This window comes from Anneissia japonica, unplaced genomic scaffold (assembly GCF_011630105.1).
Source record: "Anneissia japonica isolate Jap-2015-1 unplaced genomic scaffold, ASM1163010v1 scaffold694_len1028156_cov167, whole genome shotgun sequence".
Lineage (NCBI taxonomy): Eukaryota > Metazoa > Echinodermata > Crinoidea > Comatulida > Comatulidae > Anneissia > Anneissia japonica.
This window is the reverse complement of record NW_022727885.1, coordinates 314,973-332,661: the sequence shown is the minus strand read 5'-3', so window position 1 is coordinate 332,661 and position 17,689 is coordinate 314,973. Positions and strand designations below refer to the sequence as shown.

The window sequence follows — 17,689 nt, the reverse complement described above, 5'->3', positions numbered from 1 at the left end:
GGTGTACAGTAAGCAACTATAACAATGTTTTTTTTTTAATTCATTTTCAAATTTGATGAGGTCCTTATCTGTAAAAAAAAAAAAAATAATAAAACAAACCCATTGATTTGTAAAAAATGAAAAAACACATCTTAAAGTTGCTATTTGAGTACTCTTTATTTCAATTTCCTGGATCCATTATTGGTAGTTTTAATTAAGTGATTTTTGATTTTTTTTTTTCATGTAATTGCTAAATAAAATGTAATGAAGATTTAGAATATAAATCCTTTACGATATTTAGTTGGCTTACGTTCATCCAAGTTCAAAAAATAACTGTTAATGCACAACATCTGGTCAATTAGTAATGTTTTTCCCCAATTTATTAAGTTCTAAAACTTAATTGACCCTCATTAGTTTTAAACATTTCATAATGATAACTGTGAAAGCACACTCTTAGCATTTATTCCTAAAGGTATCGTGGTGGTCATCTAAATTTACTAACCATTACAGAGATAGATAAGCATCTTCTCTTGCTATGTGAATTTCCAGGCATTCTCAAGTTCACACATGGTCGATATGAATGTTGAAATTTCTCCAAATTAATGACAACAATGTGATACGGATTTGTTACTAGTCTCATGCTGTCCAACAACACTGTGGATGTGTGAAAGTGAATTTCTATTGTTGTTAATATTTTATTATTGTTATTTCACCTCAGTCGGAATTATTGCATTTTATGATATCCTGGCTAAGAATATGAAATACTGCTAACACCTGTTCAGAAATGTTTGTTGCTTACGTTAAAGTTGATCTGTTGATCAGTGTATGGTATGACACGTAGTATTTACCAATTGAATGTAAAAATAAGAGGGAGGTACTTAACTGAGGTGTCGCATACTCATCTCTTAATTTAAACCTGTATGTTTTAATAAAACGTGTTTATTCAGTAGAGACAGGAATGCAAAATTATTGATAAGGTTGTCAACACAGTTGGAACTAACTTGTTGTGAAATCTGTGGTATTGAATATTAGCAAGGGTATTGCATTTTCTTTAGACTATCTGGATTATCAGATTTTGTTTGATAAAACATATATAATATGATTGACATCACATCATAACCATATATAGGCGCATTAAAATCTAAATAGAAATTTGTATGGCGCTTTTTGCCAGTGGATACAAAGCGCCTGGATACTGTTGTATGTGGACTAAGAACTCGATCAATGGATTTCTTCTTCCCTAAGGGTCCCTTCGTGTCTTGCTACCTGATACGGTAACTTGGTGCAAGTTGACAAAACCAGGGGCCACTTGTACAGTACCTGTACATCGGGGTATCCCCTACTCATCTCGATGTACTGAGTTATAGTGCGCACAAGCCAAAGTGTACACTGGGCCTGTGGTTTATAGTCCGTATCCAAGAAGACTTGTTCTACCACCAGAACCATAGGCGAGCGAGCCGTTCCAACCAGCGCCGATGTTATGGCTTTTAGGTTGCGGCGCCTCTGCTAACTGCTCGGCCATTCGCCTCTCGTCATTATGACTATTTATGGGCATTCAACAGTTTTTGTCAAATAAAATTTGGTCGTCTAGGCAGGGCTTAAAACAGCCTGCCCATATTTACAATACTGACCTTCAAATAACCATAAAAATATAGTTATTAAAATACAGTATATCTCCATGAACAAGTTCACAATGTTCATGAACGTACAGTATTAATATAATTCTGTGCTGCAGCCAACTGAACAGATTGCAACTGAATTAGAAAATTTCTAATTAGGTAGGCATGAGTGATAGTAGTTAAATAAATTAATATAAATTTATTACAACTACAAGTTATTAACTAATTAATGGAAAACCTGTACACAAACCAGCTGTGCATGTTTAATACATGTAATGTCACATTGACTATTATACATTTTTTAATTAAAAATATAATTCACTTCTGGGAATTCTGTTTAAATGAGCTTTTTTAACACGTCTAATTTTATTTTGCCATGCATGGTGATACCTACAGTATCAGCCCTAACGTTGGGGAGACAATTTTACATTTTAGTAAAAATCATGCAAATATCGTGAATTTGCCGGAGATGGATTGTCTTTCAGGAGATTCTCGCTTGTTTGCGGGAGTGTGGGTGGCTTTTCTGATTTCTGGGAGAATCCTACAACTTTTACTTTTTTATCTCTCTCTTCTAAAAAAGTAGCTTTCATTTCTGTTTTAATCCTAACCAATTTTTACTTGTCCCTGCAAAAAAAAAAAAAAAAATACATTTTAAAGAAATGAAAATATTAAATGTCTTTTGTGTCTACTGGCTTCTCGAGAACAGAGACACTGTTCTGCCATTATGTACATTATTGTAAGAAACTAACCAAGATCCTGTTACTTTGGATACCCTCAATTACCAAAGAGAGCTTTGTGGCAGTTGGCATTGGGAGCATTCTGTCACTTATATCACATCAGAACCTATATGTAGATAAGTTATACGACCCAATTCATAACATCACTCACATTTGATGATGCAAGGCCGTAACGACACCCTTAAATGGGAACAATATCACTCTGTAAATTCCTAAAAATACAAAAATCGCAGTTAAAGCAGCAGGCGCACGTTCCCACTGGGAGCCCGTCTGTACTCGTTAGAGAGAAAGTGACTTCACACTTTCTCCTTCTACTGTAAGTTTATGTGTTATACCAAGTTGAAATACATTAAACTGCAGTATAGAATATAACCTGTGTACAACAGTGTTCTGCCTTGTAATTTTTTTTTTCTATAAAAGCATCTGTTAAACTGCATCAGCACAGCAAATTTAACAGATGACTAAATTTGAAGACCTTCACCACTTGCAACCTAAAGTACGGTAACCACTACATAGAAGTTGATTTTTATAATTAACGTAGATTTTTGTTATTTGACTCAAATTTTATTCTCTGTTTATTATAACCTTCGTAGGTCTGATATTATTCTCTCGGGCCAAACACAGCATCCTTATTAACAATAGAATTTAACCTGATGAGAAAATAACTTATTCTTCACGGTTACCGTACTTTCCCAACAAAGCAAATGAGTTGTCTGATTTATTTGCTGTGTTGAATCGGTTGACAATATGGATAACAATTTAAACATCACATGGGGAGCGCATAGGAATTATGTGCCTTTTCTCTATTAAGAATTATGTTCTTAATAGTCTGTTATTAATAATTAAGATAGACATTTTTAGAAAAACTTTGAATTATTTATTTTGAATTTTAAAAAATTTAATGGCTATGTTCTCACATGGCAGCTAACGGTTAGCAGGATCCGGATCCTGCTAACCGTTAGCTGCTGTGCGTCCATGCGAGAAAATCCCGATCTGGATACCAACAATATGATGATCGAATCACTGGCCAATAGGAAACTGTGTGATTGGTTGATGATAGAAACGCCTTTAACTTGCTAACCAATAGCGCTTGCTAACCGTTAGCGTATCCGGATACCGCTAACGATATCACTCTGTAAATTCCTAAAAATACAAAAATTGCAGTTAAAGCAGCAGGCGCACGTTCCCACTGGGAGCCCGTCTGTACTCGTTAGAGAGAAAGTGACTTCACACTTTCTCCTTCTACAGTAAGTTTATGTGTTATACCAAGTTGAAATACATTAAACTGCAGTATAGAATATAACCTGTGTACAACAGTGTTCTGCCTTGTAATTTTTTTTTTCTATAAAAGCATTTGTTAACTGCATCAACACAGCAAATTTAACAGATGACTAAATTTGAAGACCTTCACCATTTGCAACCTAAAGTACGGTAACCGCTACATAGAAGTTGATTTTTATAATTAACGTAGATTTTTGTTATTTGACTCAAATTTTATTCTCTGTTTATTATAACCTTCGTAGGTCTGATATTATTCTCTCGGGCCAAACACAGCATCCTTATTAACAATAGAATCACAATCACAAACAATTTAAACATCACGAGGATAGAAAAGTAAAAATATCTATCTAGATGGCAAACTATAATATTGGATGGATGGATTTATTCGGTGTAAACACCAAGGATATCCCACGAAAGTCTGAAGACGACTATTTCCAGTGGGATCCTTCTGGTGGTGATTTGGCAGTACACCTGGAGACAATCCCCTGCTCTTTTCCGAATAGTGTATAATTGCATTGCATCATTGTACTTGTTTGTCGTTATAAATCAGTTTCTATTTAGGGTATGCCTTACTCGCAAAGGTCACAGAAACGAGATGGGCACGATATGTCAGATTCATCACATATGAATACTGTACCTTGTGTAAACACACAATTATTAGTTTGTTTACTAATTATATATATTTTCCCATTTTTACTTATTTAAAATTTGATATTATCAATAAGAATAAGAGTGTTACAGAATTTGAAAAACGTGTTGGGCCTCTATGGGTCGAATCCCCTTGTGTACCTATGGGGTTGTTGCAGACCCTCCCTTTGGACCCCTACGGGTGTGGAGCCCTGAGGTCTGCCACATGGGGAGCGCATAGGAATTATGTGCCTTTTCTCTATTAAGAATTATATTCTTAATAGTCTGTTATTAATAATTAAGACAGACATTTTTAGAAAAACTTTGAATTACACAAATTAAACGTTTTTAAAAATTGAATGGCTATGTTCTCACATGGCAGCTAATGGTTAGCAGGATCCGGATCCTGCTAACCTTTAACTGCTGTGTGTCCATGCGAGAGAATCCCGATCCGGATATCAACAATATGATGATCGAATTACTGGCCAATAAGAAACTGGAAATTGTAAATGCGTATGTGTGATTGGTTGATGATAGAAACGCCTTTAACTTGCTAACCGATAACGCTTGCTAACCGTTAGCGTATCCGGATACCGCTAACGGTTAGTGCTAACCGATCGGGCGTTCTCACGCAGGTGGTGACGGTTAGCGCTAACGGTTAGCTCCCAATCCGGATACTAGGGCTCTCGTGAGAACCAGACTTATAAGAATTAACATGGCATTATTCAAAGACTGTTTTGAATCTTTCAGTGGTTATGTTATTTGAAAAGATTGTGGTTTCTTTTTATCTTTTATAGATAAGTGGTTATGGTGCAAAGCAGTTACTGACATTGAGGAAGGCCAGCCGTTGACTGCTATATACGAATCTGAATCAACAAATATGCATACAAACAATGATGCTTCCAAAGGTTTGTTTTCTTTATTATAAATAGATGTACTGTACTATCGAGGCGGATCCAGCGTTTTTAAAACGAGGGGTAACAACATGTTTAGAATCGATAAATGAGTAGCGCTAATTTCAACATGAGGCATGTTGTGGCAAAATGCTAAGTTGTAGCAAAAATTGGAATTCAAGTTATTGGTTTTTTTTTTCTCAAATATCTGAGTATGTAAACTTTAAATTGAGGAGTCATTCATTGAATTTGGACATATCAAGCCTTAGTTATTGGGAAAGTGAAAGTACAGCACTCTTAGAGTCAAGATAAATATTTTTTTTGAGTATTATTGCCATCCAAAGTTATTTGTGCATACATTGTTTATCAACTACCAAAATAACATTAAATAAATGATTTGTTGACCATTGTCAGAAAAAGAATTTTGGAACATGATTAATTAGACATTAAACTTTGATCTATAGGGGGAAAAGTTCTTTAGGTCCTTTTTTTATCTGTCATGTTATAGCTCATTTACTCAATATTGGCCTGTGCGAAAACTTAACCATTTTGCCACGACATGCCTCATATATGCATTGAATTTTAAAATTTAGTAGCAAAATAGAGTGCCTGACTATTAACAACAACAAATTTGAAAATACTTTAACTGAAACCATGAATCGCTTATTTAAAGTCAGCCCTCCCCCTTTCTAAACTGTCCAAAGCAAAAACATCATGTTCAAGTAGTAAAAAATAACCTAGCGCCCCTTACTAAATCGTCAGAGCTCCCACTTCACTATCGTTCTCCCCCCCAACACCCCTCTCCCCAATTTCAAGACTAGATATGTCAGTTGTAGTGGTGTAATTCTAATGAACACATGTACCGCAAATCTAGCTCCTTGTCAATTAGAGCCACTCATTCACTAAAGCCATTTGTAAAAGTATGTTGCTAGATTTAATAAGTCAAATATAGTGACCTGTATTCAGAGTGAGAATGTTATTCTTTATTTTAAGATCTGTTGTTTCTGGAGGGAAGTGTAATGAATATAGTGACAGGGTACAAAGCCAGAGTAAACAATACTTTTAATGGACGATATTCGTAGGCTACTTTACGACGACTGCATTGGGATGCTAGCCAAATTCTGTTGTAGATGATTTGTATCTTGTTCACAGTGTTATTAACATTAACATTTCAAGTATGTGGACAATAATGATAACATTGTGATTCAATACTGTATATTAAAGAATGCAATGAATTCACTATTGACTTTCATACCATGAATCAATTACGTGGTAATAGCACTGTACTTAAGTTGTTTAGACATGCGGTATCGATTGTCATTCTGGTAGATGTTAATTAATCTTTGTTTTTTTTTACACAAATTGTATAGTTAAAGATTTCATTCTCTACTTCTAAAGCATCCATATCCTCTGTATTACAGTATATTTATATCTACTAGAAATTGCAAATTGCAAGTGAAGTGCTGCGAAGTACAACTGCATATAAATGTTCTTCGAACAAAATTATGTATGCGAGTCAAGTGAAAATAATGAATAATAAAACTATAACAAATAACATGAGACACGACCCATTGTCTATATTAGAACACTTCTCATTGGGTGACAAAGTCGTAATTTTTCATTTTTGTCAAAAAGTGTCTATAGTGTGGTGAATTATGGTTTAGGTTTTTTTTAATACAGTTTCAAAAATGTCTATGTATGTGGAAAATGTAGTTGATTACCAAAGGTTACAATTTTTATTTTGAAGACTGCATGGTCTAGGAAGTGTACATTTTTTTATGGGGCAAGTTTCCAAGGGCGGGTTTTCTAGGGGCGAGTTGACTGCCAAAGAATGTTGCCAATGTCCGTGCCAGCGTGTTATTTGATCACAAGTGCGAGACATATCACAAGTGTGAGCCAGCGAGCCATGACGTCACGACAATAGATGGAGACGTTAGCCAGTTGTGCGAGGTATCGGCTGAGATTTGTGGAGTACAATTCAAAAAGCAACTATAGGTCTAATAATGAATTATTGTGATGTTAAATAGACAATGTTAGCTATCAAAGAGCGACATTGTTTTTCATTGGGACCTTCGTCCCTTCAAGGCTAGGCCTATACCATCCTAGCTAGTCTAGGCCTAGAGTAGGATAAGGCTAGCTCGACATGCGGACGTTGGTACTAGTAGGTTAGTCTACAAACGTCGCCTAAAATAATTGATTTTACCCGGCATAACGAAAGAAGGAAACTCCGCTTTTCATTCGTCTTAGGCACTCGTTTTTTGACAAACAATAACCTTTCAGAGGTCAAATTGCTGTCAAGAATATGAATTGTCTGCTTCGCAGCAATAATGTCATTTAAGCATTTCAGTCATTGAAATAATCAATTAGATCACCTTTAAGTTAACAGTTTTTTAATAAAGGAATATTAATTGCCTGTCTTTCTATTCAAGTTAAAATGAAAGCAACAGTATGATTTATTAATTTTCATAATCAGAAAAGAAGCCCTGAAAGGGGACTCCAGGATCCAGTAAACACCAAAATGATTTGAATGGCTTATTTAATCAACTTTAATTACATTTTGTTTGTTTTTCTCCCCAACAAATTGTGTTTTTTTTTCCTCCTCTACAGTATGGGAGGCCAGCTCTCCCAACACTGCCAACACTGCATAAACCATGGAGTCCCTGAAATAGTTATCCAATTGCTATAAAATAGTTGTACCTACTGCAAATCCTTTCTTATCATCATTGTTATCTTAAAAGTATACTTTAGTTGATTGAATCTTCTCATAATCATAAAATTTCCTTCCTTGCTCCAAAATGGTGGAGTTGAAGTGGGTGGATATTCTATCTGTCTATCTGTGAAAATCCTACCCCCTTTCCCTCCCCTCCCCCCCAAAAAAAAAACCAAAAACAAATTTTTGGTGATGATGAGGCTGGTAGCGGTCGTGATGGTGATGACAGAGATAACAGTAGTGGTAAACATATTTCTGTCAGTGATGATGATGGTCAGTATAATATTAATAGGGTGATGATGATGATGACCTAGAGAACTGTCCGTGGTGATGATTGCATTGATAATATACAAGCTCAGGTGACCGATAAATATTATCATCTGAGTACACTTCGCATTCTTTGTATTTTTAAGTGCCTTCATTTGGAAAATTCCCTTTTCACAGCTGTAAAGTTCTCAAAATATTGTGGCTGAGACATGGGCCGATTAAACGTAGAAATAGGAAACCTAGAAATATAGTAAAAACGCTGAGTAGTAATACTCCAGTGTCGCGACAAGCGGACGTTGTTACGAGTAGGTTAGTCTACAAACGTCGCCTAAAGTAATTGATTTTACCCGGCAGAACGAAAGAAGGAAACTCCGCTTTTCATTCGTCTTAGGCACTCGTTTTTTGACAAACAATGACCTTTCAGAGGTCAAATTGCTGTCAAGAATATGAATTGGCTGCTTCGCAGCAATAATGTTATTTAAGCATTTCAGTCATTGAAATAATCAATTAGATCACCTTTAAGTTAACAGTTTTTTAATAAAGGAATATTAATTGCCTGTCTTTCTATTCAAGTTAAAATGAAAGCAACAGTATGATTTATTAATTTTCATAATCAGAAAAGAAGCCCTGAAAGGGGACTCCAGGATCCAGTAAACACCAAAATGATTTGAATGGCTTATTTAATCAACTTTAATTACATTTTGTTTGTTTTTCTCCCCAACAAATTGTGTTTTTTTTTCCTCCTCTACAGTATGGGAGGCCAGCTCTCCCAACACTGCCAACACTGCATAAACCATGGAGTCCCTGAAATAGTTATCCAATTGCTATAAAATAGTTGTACCTACTGCAAATCCTTTCTTATCATCATTGTTATCTTAAAAGTATACTTTAGTTGATTGAATCTTCTCATAATCATAAAATTTCCTTCCTTGCTCCAAAATGGTGGAGTTGAAGTGGGTGGATATTCTATCTGTCTATCTGTGAAAATCCTACCCCCTTTCCCTCCCCTCCCCCCCAAAAAAAAAACCAAAAACAAATTTTTGGTGATGATGAGGCTGGTAGCGGTCGTGATGGTGATGACAGAGATAACAGTAGTGGTAAACATATTTCTGTCAGTGATGATGATGGTCAGTATAATATTAATAGGGTGATGATGATGATGACCTAGAGAACTGTCCGTGGTGATGATTGCATTGATAATATACAAGCTCAGGTGACCGATAAATATTATCATCTGAGTACACTTCGCATTCTTTGTATTTTTAAGTGCCTTCATTTGGAAAATTCCATTTTCACAGCTGTAAAACGAAAACAGTACAGGGAGGGATCAGAGCACCTGCCATGTAATTTGCTGTATTATTACCCAGCTGCCTTTATGGTTGCCAAGCAGCTGTAATATGGTATCTTTACATCTGTACTATCAACTTACTTCGGCTATTATTTTTCTATTTATTGTGCATGACAAAATCTCCCATTTCACTTGGGTCCTAGGCAAGGCATAGTATTCATGTTGTCTTTCTACTCAGGTGTACAGTAATAGTGTAGTGTAGTCACTAACTATGATGAATTCCAATTTGCTGCAAATTAGCTGCAAATTTTGAAGTGTGTTTTTCATGGGAATTTTTTTCAATGATCAGGGAATACTGCGAAGGGAATAGAGACCTTGCCATCACAAAACTGTATCCGTCTTTATATAGCTCATATTATTAAAGCCTCGGGTCATTATTGGCCTGGTCACTGAAACACATATGCAGCTGCATGGGAAATTATTTGATAATAGACAAATTGCAAAAATCATGCAAAGTACTCCCACAAAAGAAGTCCTTGTGCACTAGCATTTTGTATTGTAATGTATTATTATTATTATTATTATTATTATTATTATTATTATTATTATTATTATTATGTTACTAAATCCTACTTTAAGGGGAACTTAGACAATGGAGCAATTTAAAAACAATTGAAAAAATGATGTTAAGGGGAAAATAACACAAATGATATTCCCCTAAGTCCAATTTAATGAAATTATTATTATTGTTATTATTATTATATATTTATTATTATTATTATTGTTATTATTATTATTATTATTATTATTATTATTATTATTATTATTATTGGCTTTTTCCAGCAGTAGTGGAGAAAGCCATTGTTTTTGTTATAATTTTTTTTCCTTTTTTCTTGTATATGTTTTTGTACTGTTTTTTTTTTCTGGCCGTCAATTTTGGTCACTTCTTATGCTTTAAATTTTTCTGTGTTTTGTAGAAGCATAGGCCATATATCAAGAACGGCCCTCGTAATATTTATTGTCAATCTATGGTGGGGTGTGTGTATGAGGACCAATTAAAGTGATTTAAGGTCAAACTGTCCGAAAGGTCACATAGTTCGAAAACGGATCAACTGATCTGACTGAAACATTCGGAAATGAACTGAAAGTGCACTTTCCTATGCAATTAGGGCTCATATAGTGCGCAATGGTTATGAGTCACGATGTACTTCGCTATTACCATTGCAGCCATAGTTTAAGTCTCACTAATAACGTCGCAGTGGTTTTCATGTTTTTTTTTCCACTTCATTTTTTTCCACTTCATTAAAATTAAATTGGTTTTCCGGTTTTTTTTTACTTTATACCTTTTAACAGGTATCACTGTGATACAGGATCTCCGAAGAGATAATTTTCAATGTGAGTCGTGGTGGATGTAAATACCCCTAAAGTCTAAACCGTTTCTTGAAAATGCTTATAGGCCTAATGTGAAATTGTAAGCGTTCAGAAGGAAGAATTGTATGTGTGTAAGAGATAAACACTAACCAAAATTTCGTGCGGTAATAAATGAATATAATTTGTATATTTAAAATTACCTCATGCTCAACATAACGTGGCCAGACGGCTGAATCCAAATGACCCGGTTTGAAATAGTGGCATCGTGTAGACGAGAGTTTTTTTCACGGGGGAAAAATACATCTGGTACCCATACTTTGTGTGCATCATCTCCCTTCAACGTAATCTCATCAGTGTCGTTAAACGTCAGCCTTGGATCGTTCCATTCTTGCCGAAAAAACATCGTTACTATATAGTCCTTCAGTAAAAACAACAGAAATTGATCTGCTTGATTCATGCCATAATATTTTTGGTGCACCCCGTTTAACATATGCTATTGACATTAATGATTTAACTTTTCTGTTTCTGATTGTATTGTAAGGAAGTCTAGGCCCTATGATGGGAACATTTCATTTCAATGCATTTTAATAAGACAATCATATTGTACATTATAATTATAATGCCTGATCCGGATAAAAATTATGATTAATTATTATTATTATTATTATTATTATTATTATTATTATTATTGTTATTGTTATTATTATTATTATTGGCTTTTTCCAGCAGTACTGGAGAAAGCCATTGTTTTTGTTCTAATTTTTTTTCCTTTTTTCTTTTATATGTTTTTGTAACGTTTTTTTTTCTGGCCGTCAATTTTGGTCACTTCTTATGCTTAAAATTTTTCTGTGTTTTGTAGAAGCATAGGCCATATATCAAGAACGGCCCTTGTAATATTTATTGTCAATCTATGGTGGGGTGTGTGTATGAGGACCAATTAAAGTGATTTAAGGTCAAACTGCCCGAAAGGTCACATAGTTCGAAAACGGATCAACTGATCTGACTGAAACATTCGGAAATGAACTGAAAATGCACTTTCCTAGGCAAGTAGGGCTCATATAGTGCGCAATGGTTATGAGTCACGATGTACTTCGCTATTGCCATTGCAGCCATAGTTTAAGTCTCACTAATAACGTCGCAGTGGTTTTCATGTTTTTTTTTTCCACTTCATTTTTTTCCACTTCATTAAAATTATATTAGTTTTCCGGTTTTTTACTTTATACCTTTTAATGACTTTTCTTTTTTTTTTGCAATTTCAACTTCATTTCTCATTATAAAGCAAAGGGAAAAGCCCTATGTTCTGTTGTTCAAACAGGCATAGTAAGTGTAGTTATTATTATTATTATTATTATTATTTTAAAATATTTTTGATATTTATTATTACAACCTCAACGTTAAGTTTGTGAGGACAATTGCAAAATCATGTGAATTATTCCCACAATAGAGTAGCTAATCCAGCATTTTGTAATTTCTTCTTATCAAGTGTATGTACAACAATAAATTTTTCCCAACCATAGCTGGATCCACTTCTTTGCCTTGTGGTTGTATCTATCCACTTTTGTTATCCTTACAGTAGGCAAGATGTTTGATGTTTTTATTATTATTATTATTATTATTATTATTATTATTATTATTATTATTATTATTATTATTATTATTATTATTAATATTATTATTATGACAGTATTGTTATTGTTATTATTAATATTATTATTTTTATTGTGTTATTTTTATTATTTTGAAATATTTATATTTATTATAATTATAAATAATATATATTAATAATAATAATAATTATTATTATTATTAATTTAATTTTTTTTTTCCTCTTGCAGTGCCTTTAAAAAAGATCTGCATTTGCCAGTTTTGCCACATTCAGTTCCGCAATCCAGCTAATCTACAAGTGCATGTTCAACACTATTGTCAAAAAGTTGATGTTTCATCATCAGATACGGAGGCGCTGCAAAAGACAAACAAGAATAGTGACGCCCAAGAGTTCGTCTGTCAGCTCTGTCGATCTACATTCAGTAACCATAGCAATTGTGAAACGCACATGATCAAGTTGCATGGTGAGACTGAATCTAATCTTTGTAAATTCTGTACCTATATTGCCAGTAATATGCAAAGCTTGATAGCTCATATGTTCCAGCAACATGTACTTGTCTACGAAAACAATGGTTGCACTTCTTCCAAAACAATTGAAACAACTCACGAGTTGAAGGTTGTTAATGATGATAAAATGAAATGTAAAGTCAAGAAAGAGATTGATTCACAGCCTGAGGTGATCAATAGTACGCAAGGGGTCCAGACAGTTACGTCATCTGATGTATGCAGTTCAAACTCAGTACATGAACATTTGAAACCAACATCAGTGGACACTGATTGTTGCTCTTCAAGCGAAGGAGATAATTTATATCAATGTGAAAATTGTTCATTTAAAACACATCTTCAATTGATCTTTGACCAACATGAATGTAATAAGAATGACACTGTTAAAAAGACCAAAAAAGAAATTAGTATTGATGACACAAAGGCAACAGTATTGCTTTCGGTAGATGATGTCACTACCACCATAAAAAGAGAAGCAAGCGTTCCACAGCAAAATGTGCTATCTTGTACTGCATGCAACATCACCTTTAAGTCCATCAGAAATTTCTCAGCTCATAAAACATACTATTGTGCTAATCGCCAATTTGCAAATGATTTATACATTGCCAAGCTACAGAAAAGGCAAAGAGGTGCTGCCCTGAGTGATGATGAGCCTCTTCAGAAGAGGTCAAAAATGGACAATCCAACAGATTCTTCACCTCACCAGGAACACTCACCAGAAAGTGAAATACCTGCAAGATCTGCATCAATCTCGATTGAGCAATGTGGAAATGCCATGCCTATGCTATGCTTATCAAGACCAACTTCAAGAGACTCTTCAGATTCCGATCTCCACATGTTGACTGATAAACAAATCAAAAACAATGCAGCTTCACAAGAAAAACCCCTTGATTTAAGTGTTCGAAAGAGCCCACCATCTAGTAGCCAGGTTTCTGATTCCGAAGTGCCATTAGTAAGACCAACAAGTCTTAATGTGCAAATTCCAAGGGCAATAGTGCTTGGTTATAAATGTATTGAATGTGATATACTATTCCACAAGCAAGAGTCATTGAAAGTTCACAAACAATACTACTGTGCAACACGTCATCAACCGTCACCACAAAGACCATCACCGCTAAGAAATTCCTCTAAGAACGGTTCTTTAAGTAGGAGTACATCAAAGTCTCCAGTTTCTCCAGCAGCAATACTGGAAAAAGATGATTTATGTAGTTCACCAGGGAAGATGTCACCAGATTCAATCCAGATGGATTTGCAAACATCATTCTCTAAAAGTTTACCATCAAATGGAGAAAGTGAAGCTCGTAGTCCATCACCCCCAAGTAGAATATCACAACCATCTTCCTCTGCATTTAGTGGAATAAGAGTAGAACATGGAAGAAATCTTTCTAGTCCCAGACAAGCAGATAAGGGCTCTCCTGGAAATGCGACAACCCCAACATCATCACAACCTGGAGCTGCTCAACTATCTGTTTCAACAATGATCTCTGCAAGTACTTTTGCAGATAGTAGACCACCAGGCAACTTGGTGATGCGATATCACACAACTCCTTATCATGACACAATGGTTACCTCCAAAGATCTACAGAGTAATTTGTCAACACGTGGGCAGCGAAAGATATACTGTGTTTGTGGAGCCGTGTTCAGGAACTATGATATCTATGTGGCACACAAAGAGAATTATTGTTCATATAGAAACATGGTGTCAAGCTCTCTAGCAATTCATACAACTATTGAGCAACCCACTTCTCAGAATGAGGACAATGATAAGAAAAGTCAGAAGGAGTCATTTGTCTGCAATATCTGTCAGAACACATTTGGCAGTTTTGCAGACTTTAAGGATCATAAATGTGTGTCATGTGTGTGTCCTGCTTGTCCATATGTTGGCAGTAATCTGAATCAGCTTCAAGAGCATTTTAAGGATCATCCCGGTTTGCTTCTCGACTCTGCAAGTTCAAATAGTTTTCCAGAAGTCACTCAAGCTCAAGTAAATGCTGGTACATCAGAACCTGCAAGAACGGCGCGTGAAGGCGCAAAACGACGGAAATCAACAACACCACATGCACTGCACGCCAAACAGGCCAGACTTGATGGCCTTGCAGTTAAGATTGAAAAGGACACCGAAACATTTGGCGAGCATTCAGTCACCACAAGTCTGCTTGGACATACACCAAATCGACAGTCTGTCATAACAACAGTTACAACTAATCCAGACAATGATTCTGTTAACATCATTAACTGCTCGCATAAGGTGGTTGATGTTCAATCCAGTGGTACAGACCAAAATAATGATGAGTCTTTGGAATTTACTAAATCAAATTCTATATCCCCGGAAGCTCCAGAGAGCCCAACAGAGTCAAATACGACAGGGGAATGGGAAGATAATTGCGATAGAGGAAATACATGGAAGAAAGATTCAACAATAACTGCAGATGTATCATCAAACAGTTTAAATACACAAAATACGGAGTTGGATGCAGCCAGTGAGCATGAAAGGTTAGAAACAAATGGTGCTGGAGATGAAGATTCAATGAAATCTTTGATTAAGAAAAGTAACAAAAGTAATGCAAAACTTTGTCGCACTTGTGACCTTCATTTTAACAATCTGTCAACATTCATTGCTCATCGGAAGTATTACTGTGGTGCTAGCAATCAGACGACCAAAATATAGACTGCAGATTTTTCCTTGGTAGCTGCATGAACAGTGGCATAACTATAGAGTCTTGAAATGGGGGGTGGGGGGCTGATGAGTGCTCGAAGGTGAAGTCGGGGTCTCAAATAATAAGTGAGGGTGAGCTAGCTCGCAAAATAGGGTGATATGAGGTACTTTTTATTTGTGATTTTTTTACTTCAAACATTTTTAATGGGGCGGCTGGGAGCAGGGGAACAACTTTTTTCAGGAGATGTGAACCCCCGCCCTTGTCAAAATATGTCATGGTGCATGAAATATCCAAATTTAATAAGCAAGAACAGGGAAATATACATAATAATACATTATCGTTAAATACATGTATTGGACCTGTAGTATGGTTGTTTAAATCATCAAATGACGAGATTTTTTTCTTGTGACCTATATACAACTCCACTCCTAATGGGCCATTGTTTATAACATCATGTGTACATACAGTTTGTGTATGTCATTGTTAAAATGACTGCACTTAATACAAAAAATTCAGTGAAATATTAACTGCTGTCAGTTCTTAGCCCGTGTGCATAATGAACACATTTGATGTGTCTTCTTCCCACTAGAAGATGACACAAGCTTGTGATTTTTAAAAGTATGATATGATATTAATTATTTATAATATTTTATAGTGTGCTTATTCAGACATATACATAGAATTAGCTCATTAGTACGCTTAAAAAATTTGAGTTATTATTCTGTGCATCTGAAACCAGCAAAGATATATAACTGTATAAAATAGGAATCAAGTTTCATGTACATTAGTATAATTTTTATACTGTAATAAATACTTTGAATTTGTAGATGTTTTTGATATTTAAAATTGTAAATAAACTCCAAGATGGGGACTGCATGACTTGTTATTTACCAGAAATCAATACATTTATTATATGATCAGTTTGCACTCATCGTGTCTAAGCTTTGTTGCTGTTTAATAACATACTGTTAATTTTAACCTTATGCAAAAATTAATACCGTAAAAGCTGGAATAGAAGCCCGGGGCTTCTTTAATTAAGACCTTTGAGATGGGCTTCTTTTCGAGAAGAGTTTCTTTTTGAGATTACATTTGCAAACTAAAGATGTGGGCTCCATTTGAAAATGAATGCTGTAAATATTTGAAATTGCTACTATACGATATTTTTCAACTATGCTAGTACAATAAATTATAATATTGATACTGACAGGTTATCATGATCATAGTCATCAAAGATATAATTTCAGCCTGAATAGTACTTTCTCAGAAAGTAGACCATACTATCTTCATTAGAAGCTCATGCTTTTCTTTTCTCTAGATTAAGCCCCGGATTCGAGATTTTGCGGTATTGAAAATTCTTAATTTTAAGAAGCTAGTAGCAGTGACGGATCCCAGTATTTGAAATAGGAAACATTATCCACCACCGAGTAGCATTCAGTTTAATCTTAAACAAGAAAGAAATGTCTCCACCGATTATCAGCAACGCAGATATTACCATTTCTTGCAATCTTTACATAAACCCTTTAATTGGCGGGAAACAAGGATTTAAGTATATTACCAAAAACTTCTTTATCTGTCCTAATGAAAATTAAGAACTTTATTCCATGTAAAACAGCCATCTGTGTTTTATTTTTAATTTAATTTGATGGGTTTTGTAGATTTTACTGATTTTACTACGGACTGTGGGCTTATAGTATGTATGTCTTTTCCTATGTAGTTATTAAGAGACCTGATGTTTTTGACAAAACAGTCACAATTTATAGATTATAAAAGATGCTTTTTTGTAAGCCATGAAATTCTTACACTGAAGCCTGACAAATATTCAGGCTTTAAACAGTGCAAGCAGGGATTACGAAATCGACATTAGGGGGGATTTCACAACCTTACGAAAACGATAATACGAATGATGCGACATCATCATTTATCATCAAAGCAGTCTTGAAAATACATGAGCTGAGTATGATCGTTGATTCATGTAAAATGAATGGATGGCCTACGTTGTAACAGATACGCTACTGTAAGGAAAGAGTTGTCTTAAAATTTAATGACATCTCCGTATTCGTTATCATTTTTCGTAATCTTGCGAAAACTCCCTTATACTACTATTATCATCTAAGCATGAACAGTAGTGGTCATCCATTGGTTGGGACTAAT

General features: G+C 34.9%; 1 protein-coding gene across 13 annotated transcripts in view; it reads left to right on the top strand.

Moving 5' to 3' along the window:
• LOC117113864 (zinc finger protein ZFPM2-like) overlaps positions 1-16,455 on the top strand; it is a 69,117-nt gene extending 52,662 nt beyond the window's left edge. For all 13 annotated transcript variants that reach the window (XM_033257322.1, XM_033257319.1, XM_033257325.1 and 10 more), the window contains 2 exons: positions 5,041-5,151; positions 12,608-16,455. In XM_033257322.1, coding sequence (XP_033113213.1) covers positions 5,041-5,151; positions 12,608-15,549 — 3,053 coding nt within the window. In that variant the 3' untranslated portion in view covers positions 15,550-16,455. The remainder of the gene's footprint in view (positions 1-5,040; positions 5,152-12,607) is intronic.
• The last annotated feature ends 1,234 nt before the right edge of the window (positions 16,456-17,689 follow it).